Raw genomic sequence first — 9,797 nt, forward strand, 5'->3', positions numbered from 1 at the left:
TGCCACTTTTTAAGGTAGTGTGCTGTGGACAAGCAGCTCTGACCTGTTTCCAAACATAGTCATGTTAAAAGCTCTATTTATCAGGAGAAGGGTTCCTCACAGATGCCAACACTATTCTCACTTTGCCAGCAGACATAAATCCAATACAAACAGATGTGGCAGTTGGTAAGTGCAAGCCAATAATAGCAGCTGGAGCAGCTCTTGTGAGAAACACACCCATATATATGCTGCATGTAGATGCATGTTTAGCATATTTATGCTTTTAAAACCACAATGAGCTGGAAGTGACTTTGATTAATGTCTATCAGAGACTGGATAATCATTTACAGCAGAGTTTATGTAGCAGATCTCATCTGCAGCTTTTTTAACAGGACCATCACCTCTTAGAGTGTGAGTTAATCAGGTTCAGAAACTTTAGAGAGAAAGAGCATCTTCCTGATTTCAGCCAAATTCATTTCTAAACTCTGAGATATTCATAATAAACTTAACTAGTTTTAGAAGTGATCATTCGGAATAAATGTTAATGTAATTCAATGGGTTTTAATGCCTTAAAGTATTCTTTTGCCCTTCTTGAGTCTTTTGCAGCAACATGCCAGGCAGCTGCGATGCGCATCGTGCAGCCGGCGGAGACTGGAGGTTCAGGTTTATTAATAGCAGCTGAACATGAAAAAAAAGAGACTTTGTTAGAAACAATCAAAAATCATTTTTCTTGCCAATTTTCAGTCAGAAGGCATTTTGAAAGAAAAAGAAAAACCATGAACTCATTCACAACAAAACAACAAGTCAAGCTAGTCTGGATTGACCCAAGATTTAAACTGGGAGAAGGACAACATGAGTCACTGGACTGGGAAAAGTCAGCAGGGAACAAATGATTGGAAGTTTTAACCACATGTTTTCTCTGGCTTCACCGCTGAGAGTCATTTCTTCACTTAGAAATCGTTTTCACCTACCAGCTTTCCTCCTCTTGCGTAATTTTGTCCGGAACAACATTTGGTGAGAGGAACATGTTGGGAATTCCCATCAAAGTGCATCTTTATATTCCTCCATCCTCCGAGCCAGCTCATTCTCTATCTGGTGAACATCTTCCACATCCTGTCACCAAAGACCAATCACATTAACTCAGTGAACAGGTTTGCATTAGGGTTAAATAATTCAACTGTAGAGTTTCAAATAACGTAGTAATATGTATCAAATAAATAAATTATCTATAGTTCCAAAAAGTGATTTTTTTTTCACAACTTGAAGCTTTTAACATGGAATGGTGGAGATAACTGGTGACTGCAGGGGAAATAGGATATTCTCATGCATTTGTTTCTTTGTTCACTCCTACAGAGAAAGTGCTGAGGCCTTCGCTAAATAAAGAGGAATTATTATTAAAGCACATTTTCAAAAAACAAAACAAATTCAAAATGTGCCCTTCTGAACGGCTGCTGCAGCTGCAGTTAATTAGGCAGATTGTCACACAGCCAAGCTGCAACTTGAATCAAGCATCTGCTGGTTTCACATCTGTAGGTGGACTCTGTGGATGAATGCATCATCATGGCTCTTCCATTTAGGTATGTATAAATGTAATATTATGTTTTAACTTAATATGTGTTGCTAGTTTCTGTCTTTCAAACCTTGTTTTTCCAGAGTCTCCTGGCTATGCATGCTGCTATGGGGGTGCATTTGTTTTGCTCCACAAACTGGTGAGTTTAAAAGATTTTTACGTGATTTCTTTATTTGCAAAATGAGAGAATTTAAAATGTGTTTCTTCTCTGGTAGGTTATACTGTTGCACATGAGTACCATCTGTACAGAAGCTCACAACCTTCTAGTCATTTGTCTTCTGGAGAAATTTTAAAGCCAAACGACAAGGGTGAAACAAATGATATTCTGCCACATAGCTTTGTTTCATTGGAGAGTGGAAACATGCAGCATTTAAATCCAGTTAGGGGTTTTAGTGGAAAGATGGTACAAAGCCACCCTGGTTCTGTACATAAAGCTGATAGAAATCAAGTTTGGAGCAGACTGGATGATTACAAGATACCAGGCAGACACCATTCTTCAAATATTCCTGTTTACTCTCCAGAAAATATTTTCTCCTCTAATGCTCATGACAGCCAAGTATTTAGCCAGCGATCTGTCTCCCACCCGAACAACCATTTAGGAGCTCCTGAGTTTGTTTCTAATGAAACGGCTGATGTTGGTCTCTCTGGTGGACCCAGTGGCTTTCCTGTGAGGGTTTCTAACCACATTCGTTCAAACTACAAGCAGCCAGAACAAACTCTGTCTCCCTCACGATCATTTCCTGGAGATAATTCTGTTACTGGTCACATGACTGACTCCTTCTTTGACACTTCAAACAGACCATCTCAAGATTCAAGCTTCTTTTCGAGGAAGAGCTCCCGTTCAGGGAAGAGCTCCCGTTCAGGGAAGAGCTCCCGTTCAGTACCTTTATCATATAAGCAAAACATCCAAAAGCCAAAATATTTGCATCACATTAACGATTTATCATCAGGTTACCCATCAGATGGTTCTTATGGCAAAGATCTCCACCAAGTGACACACACTGGTGTATTTTCCCAACAGAGGCCACCATCTTCCAGTCACGTTGTACTGAAAAATAAAATGCGTTTGCCAAATTTTGCAGCCAAAAACAAGAAGAAAACGGCAAAAACCTCCCCGTGTCAATCCAGTGTTGACAATAAATCAAACCATGGTTGCCATGCGCCCACACAACAGATGACCGCATCTGCTAGATCACTGTTAAACCCTAAAGATCGTTTACCACAGAGAAGAGATCAAAAGGATTTCAGAGAAAATGTTCTGTATAAACCTCATCAGGAGCTGGATAAATCCAACCTGGAGTTTAATGTAAAACCTTACACCTCAACCAAACATTCAGGCCATCTTGGATACCAGAATGTTCAAGTGGATCCTCTCTACATTCAAAATGTGGTTTATTCCCTGCAGGAGCAAAATAAAAATACCAAAGCAAAACCTAGAGGAACAGATTCAACCCAGAAAGAAGTCTCGCCCAAGATGGCCAGGAATCAGCTGAACTCAATCTCTGATCAAGACCGGTTCCTTTTCCAAAATGGTGGATATGAGGATGCATTAAAAGCTGGCCTTATGAAGACTTACAACCAGCCAAATGTCTTTAGGATGTTTTCAGACCCTACAAATCTTGCTTTCTGGCCTTCAGAGTTTGAGGTTGATCCTCTGGATTCAAACTGTATAGTTTGGAAGAGCACGTTGCGCTCAATTCCATCAAAATTCCCTAAATCATCACAATTTTTTGCTAACACATTTGCCAAGTTAAGAAAGCGTCCCACCAGGGCTACAGCGCTCCTGTCAAAGACCTGTTACATCACAATTCAGCAGGGTCAAGACAAGGGTTTTAATCGCGACCGGAACCCTGCCAGGAGATGGAGAATATAAAACCACACACCATAATACAGAAGGATCGGATGGAGCAAAGTTCAAGTGATTGTTAACGGTATGAATTTTTTCAGACTGGTTTGAATGCTGCATCAGTGGTTTTGTTTTGAAATGTAAACTATTTTTCTTAAAGTTTCAGCAGGATCCATTTCCAATATCAAACCCTGTTTCTGGAGTTGGACACGCGACTAACATCGTTCGACATTGTGTTTAACACTAACTGAAGATGCATGTTCTGTTGCAAATATTAAAAATGGTAAACCTGCTTGTTTCAAAGGTTAGTCATTTTTCAGTCTTTAACACAATATTGGCCCACTTAGCTCACATAATGCAATACAAACATGGTATCAGGATCATTGTCGTCATGGCTAAAAACTAATTTTAGCATTTTAAAAATTACAAATGACATTTTTGTGGCATTTGAGAACATTAAACTTGATTTTGGCCCTGTGCTGAAATATTTGGACACCTGCTTTGTTATAATTTTATGTTCAACTCAAGCACATGTATCTGCAATGCTAGGTTTATAGTATAAAATTAAATACTACATAACATTTTTAATTGCCACCATTGAAATCGTTCCTTAAAGAGCAAGTCACTCCAAATCAACATTTTTTTTCCTGATAAACTATATAAATGAGTGTCTGATCATGCTGCAGACACATGTAGTCAGTAATTCGGCACTTTAGTGCATCTTAGTTAAAATTTAAATCTGACTAAAACTGTCGGTGTTTCACTGTCGTCAGGTAAAAACTCAGCAATGCATTTGAATTTAAATCTGCCATCGCTACTGGCTAAGAGGTACACTATGATGTTAGATGAAACATTATGATGTCACAATGTCGTGAGTGTGTGTATTTGTTAGCGGCTCCACCCTCTCTGTCTGCTAGGCAACAGCATTTGTTGCATTTTTCAAACAGGAGGTGGGAGTTGAGTAAGAATCTGGTAGGGGGTGACTTGCTCTTTAAAGAGGCATTTGAATTGCCTCTAAAAGCACCACAGTGGACTGTTGGTCAACTATTTAAAAGTACCAGTATCACTCATGTAAATGTTGACAACCGGAAGCTGCAGTGACATTAAAAATATTGAGAATGTCTTGAAACAGTATTAAAATGACCTTCAAGATTCTTTTCTGTAACCTGTAATGTTTTAAAGTATTAAACAAAAAATATAATTGAGAAAATAATGGAGAAATGGATCAAACTTAATACTTTTATTTACGACAATTTTGTTTGAACATGGTTGAACATATATACACAAAATCATGAAGGGAAACATACAAAATAAGAGAAATAGCTGACAAAGAAAAATAAAATGCATATTTGGTGCAGGATTAGCCTGAGTGTCCTGTTCCAAGACCATTTCAACAACTTTGAAGCAGGAAGTCCCTAACAGGGCTGCTGGATCTGCTGAACAGATGAATGTCAAGGATGGAGTGCTGGAGCTGAGACCCGTGGCTGCTCTTTTCTGGTTGACAAGTGAAGCATCCTACTGGGTGGTCTGCAGAAAGAGCTTCAAGATGCGTCTTGACTGTCCACTGCATCGTCCATCGGTTTGCAGGGCTGGCTGTCGACGGCTGCTACATGACCAAGACTGAAACATAAATAGACAAATAGGAGATACATACAAAATCTACTTACTAGTGGTGAAATGTTAGACTATTTAAAAAAAAATGTAAATTCATTCATTTGTTACCTGTTACCAGTAGTCATGATCCAGTGGAACCTCCTCCAGGGCAGACACCTCACAGCACAGCTGGTCCCGCCAGCGTGCACCACTGACATCCTCCAAACCAGCCTCCCCCTCATCATCTCCACCATCCTCAGGCTCATCCTCCGCCACCACAAAGTCTCCAGCACTGAGGCAGATGTTGTGGAGGATGGCACAAGCGGTAACAACCTGTAATGCATAAATTAATTGAAATATATTTCAAAGAAAAGAGAAAAGCCACATTTCGTACACTTACGTGAGGCACAAAGGTGGGGTGGACCTCCAGCGCTTGCAGGAAGATGGCTCTGAACCTGGTTTTCATCATTCCAAAAGCACACTATCACAGAGCGTGCCTTGGAATGATGGCTGTTAAAGCGCTGGGCAGCCACTTGATTCCCACGTTTGTAGGGAGTGATGAGTGGGAGTGGGCTTTGCAGGCATGGGTACCCACCATCTGCGAGGATGAAGTGCCCTGGAGGAGGGTAGACTGACTGCCTGTACAGCGGGCTGTGGCGGAGCACCCTGGAGTCGTGCACCGACCCCGGCCAGCCCATGTACGTGTCATTGAAGCAGCCCTGTTGGTCACACACAGCCTGCAGGATGATGGAGGGGAACAGTTTCCTGTTCCTGTAGCAGTGACCATCAGGGCCGCTTGGAGGCTTGATCCTGATGTGGCAGCCGTCGATGGCACCTGCAGCTTTAAAAAAAGCTCTATGCCGTGCCAGCCCTGCAAACCCCTGGGACACCACCTCTAGGTCTTCAGGGGTTTTTGGAAGGTGGATGACCTGGTGGCGAATGGCCACAACCTCCTCCGTGACTCTGAGGACGATGCGGTGGACAGTCGAACGAGGTATCCTGAACGCTCTGGAGACCACCCCGTAAGATGCTCCGCTTACCAACCAGAAAAGAAACACCAGGGTTTCAATTGTGGCACCCCAACCATGACGCCGATCTTGGTTCAGCAGATTCAGCAGCACTGAAAGGGACTCCCTTCTCAAACAAAAGTCTGGTCTCGGATCTTGCTGGTTGAAGAAACGGTCCAGGACTGGGAGACTCAGGTTAATCCTACAGTATCTGGGTCTAGTCTGGTTAAAGAGAAATACAGAAAAAATAATGTTTTATTTCAAAGCTGTAATTTCAAGTTTTTATAAAACATTATTCTCAATGTAAATATGATAATATTGTGCATTTTTATGCTATTCTTTCAAATTTCTAAAAACTTAACTTTTGAAGAATGTATGCAATGAAGGCCAAAAGATCAATTTTCTGTAATTAAGTTTTGTAAGTCATATAACAAGTTCTTATTTTTGTCCACTAGATGTCCCTCTACAGGTAATTGATGGTTCCATATAATGTGCTCTTTCTGCTAACAGTTATTGGTTATTTAAAGATGTGTCGACCTTTCATAAATCCTGACTGTGTTACAGAGATAATTTCTTCCAAGCAAAATTTTAGTCTATTTGGGTATAGTGATGCAAATATTTTATAGTCTGAATTTAGTAACGTTATAGGACGCCAATTATCCAAATAATGTAGATCTTTATCAGGTTTGGGAATTAAGGATATTACACCTTGCTTCATAGAGACAGTCAGTTCCATATTTTTGGCACAATCCATGAAGGTTTCTAACAACATATTTTTAAGTCATCCCAAAAGGTTTGGTAAAATTCATAAGGCAACCCATCGGGGCCTGGACTTTGGTTAGATGGCATTTTTGTAATAGTCTTCTTCAGTTCAGCAAGCGTAATTGGACTATCACAAAGCTCACAATTCTCCGGGGAGATTTTAGGAATGAATGGGGAGACACAATCAAAAAAATCCTGAGAGGCTTGAGGCACAAACAAGGATGAGTACAGCTTCTGATAAGTTAGAGATAAAGGAAGAAATTTCATTTTCATCTTTTGAGAGATTGTCATTAATAAATAAAGTAGATATTTTTCTTGCCTCTCCACGTTTTTTCTCCAGATTAAAAAAGAAGGATGAGTTTTTTTCTCCGTGTTCCAACCATTTAGCCCGAGACCTTATAAAAGCTCCCCTTGCCTTTTTCTGGAAATAAAGGTCTAATTTTCCCCTTAATGAGTGCAAACGCACTTTATCTTCCTTACTGAGAACAGGTATACTTAAAATTTCATTAAACTCTTTTAAATAATTAGTATAAGCTTTATTCTGATCTCTTATTTGTTGCTTTCCAAAGCGCATGGAGAAGCGCTGACATTCAAATTTGAAAAGCTCCCATTTTAGGGTAGGTGTAATTTCAGACATTGAATTGAATTTAGTAGCAATTTTATTAATGCCCAAGCAGTAATCATTTTTTTGTAGCAAGGAAGAGTTTAATTTCCAATATCCAGGTTTGCTACAATTAGTGGATCTTAAACTTGATATAGATATATCTATCCCAGCATGATCAGTTAAGGGAGCAATAGCAATATTACAACTTCGAACCCAGGGAGCTAAATTATCAGAGATTAGCCACAAATCTATATGCGATTTTTGAGATAGGTCGGTTTTAAACCAAGTAAAGAGGTTATTTTCCAAAGGGTGTAAAATTCTCAGGGCATCTAGTAAGGAAAGTTTACCACAGAAATCATAAATAACAGGGTTAAAATTATCTGGACTACCTTTTGCAGGAAATCTATCTGAAAATAAATTTGGAGCTTCGTTAAAATCACCGCCAACAACCACAAATGCTGAAGGAAATTTGTTCAATTCCATGAGAATTTTATCAGATAAAGAGTTGAAGAGCGTGGTGTTAGAAACCCTAGAATTAAAGCCATAAACATTTACTAAAATAAAAAAATTATCTCCACATCTAATGACCAACAGAATCCATCTGCCGTCTACTGAAACCTCAGTGTATATGACTTCACCATTAAATTTAGGATTAAATAAAATTAAAACACCCCCTGAAAAATTAGTACCATGAGGAAAATATAGCTATAGCCCAGACCTGATCACGGTGAGCCCGGAGCGAGAACCGGACTAGGATGCGGCGCGTTGATCTTCCTGCTTTGGACGCGGACCCAGCCTGTGAGCGACGTCCACGGTCTTCTGAAGAGAGTCTGCCAGACCCGGTGACACCCGGGAGAAGATGTCGATCATCTTTACGTTTTCACCGTCGGACTCTGGGACCCCGGAGATCTTCAGATTCCAGCGTCTGGAGTACGCATCCATGTCGTTCATCCTGTCCACCAGCTTCTTGTTTTCCACGGTCAGCGTTTTAATCTGAAGCTCCAGGGGGTCCACTCTGGCTGAGAGCTCCCCGACGTTCTTCTCTGCTGCTTACACTGAGGAAAAGAGTGCTTGGATACTCGTTAAATTGTTCGCAATGGATGCCTCTATGGATTCCAACTTCTCTCTGAACCCGAGCTGCGACTCTGTAAGTTTGTTAATTGCTGCCAGGAGGACGGCGTTTGAGGGTTCCGACTCGCTGCGAGGCGACTTTTTTTTCTGTGGGCTCCTGGTGGGAGAGTCGTCATCCACAGGTTGCTGTTTAGCATACGAATGGCATCGTTTAAAGCTCTCCGTTGTCACCTCCATTGTGTCCATGTCCTCACCTGTATTAGTATTGTCAGTAAAAAAAAAATCGAAACTTTGGCAGTTGGAGTTTCTCTTTTTTCAGTTAGCAAGCCACGTCGTGCTGGTAAGCTAGCAATAAATACAGCAGGAGTCAAAGAGAGAAAAACAAAAAGTTAATGAAAGGAATAATGTGGATCAAAAGGTTCCCTTCATAGTCCCCCACAAGAGCTAAGATACTAGTTACATTTTTTAGGGGTTAAAGCAAGCAAATTCAAGCTTTGAACGAAAAGTTTCACCAGCGCCGTAAAAAAGCGTCTTACAGTGGCACCATCTTGGCCCCCCTCCGGGTCCTTCGAAGATGCAGACCCTGAAAGCGCTGGGCAGTGTCTTGTAGCCTAGCCTTGGTCAAAATTACCCAGAATACACTGCAGTATTTTAAAAAGGACGGCACCTGTTCGCTACTAAGGGGACAATTTGCAAGTTTAAAAGTTTAAAAGTAAGTCAACAAATTTAAAATGTTTTTTTTAATCCAAAGAAGTTATCTATGGTTGGTTAGTTGCTCATTAGTTGCAGCTTCGGTGGCTAGCGGGTAGTAACTCACTTATATATTTAATTTAACAAATATATACACATTTTAAAAAGTAAAAGGCTCATTATATATTTACATTGAAACTAATACGTATAAAATATAACTTTATCTCCCGTGTCACGTGACGTTACGTGACCACCAGGGTCACGTGATGCAAGTCTTTTCCATTTAATCGTTTTCTTTGATCAAGGAAGGACGGTGTCCTCATAAGCAAGGCGCCTGGCCTCGCAAGACATCGCCTCGCAAAGCCAGGCGCCTTGACATTGGGAAACACCCACCGGCTCACAATGGCGATTGTGACATAATGTACCAGTTAACATCATATCATACCTCTTAGCCAATAGCGGTGGCAGATTTAAATTCAATTACAGTGCAGAGTTTTTACCTGACGGCGGCGCAACACTGACCGTTTTAGGCAGAATATTTAAATTTTAACTAAGATGCACTGAAGTGCAAAAATTATTGACTACACTGTCTACAGCATAATTAGACACTCGTTTATGTAGTTTATCAGCCAAAAAAGTTGATTTGGGGTGACTTCCCATTTAAGTAAACTTGGT

At 40.5% G+C, this 9,797-nt stretch overlaps 1 protein-coding gene across 2 annotated transcripts; it reads left to right on the forward strand.

The window, feature by feature from the left end:
- The first annotated feature begins 1,447 nt into the window (after positions 1-1,447).
- Positions 1,448-3,698, forward strand: LOC139061489 (uncharacterized). 2 transcript variants are annotated; one of them, XM_070550412.1, is made up of 5 exons: positions 1,448-1,556; positions 1,633-1,688; positions 1,765-2,855; positions 2,955-3,480; positions 3,556-3,698. In XM_070550412.1, exons 1-4 carry the CDS (start codon positions 1,540-1,542, stop codon positions 3,420-3,422), a joined length of 1,632 nt encoding a protein of 543 aa, XP_070406513.1. In that variant the 5' UTR covers positions 1,448-1,539; the 3' UTR covers positions 3,423-3,480; positions 3,556-3,698. The 2 variants fall into 2 exon arrangements, with proteins under 2 accessions (XP_070406513.1, XP_070406512.1); XM_070550411.1 differs by having other exon boundaries at positions 1,765-3,480.
- The last annotated feature ends 6,099 nt before the right edge of the window (positions 3,699-9,797 follow it).

This window comes from Nothobranchius furzeri, chromosome 4 (genome assembly GCF_043380555.1).
Source record: "Nothobranchius furzeri strain GRZ-AD chromosome 4, NfurGRZ-RIMD1, whole genome shotgun sequence".
NCBI lineage: Eukaryota > Metazoa > Chordata > Actinopteri > Cyprinodontiformes > Nothobranchiidae > Nothobranchius > Nothobranchius furzeri.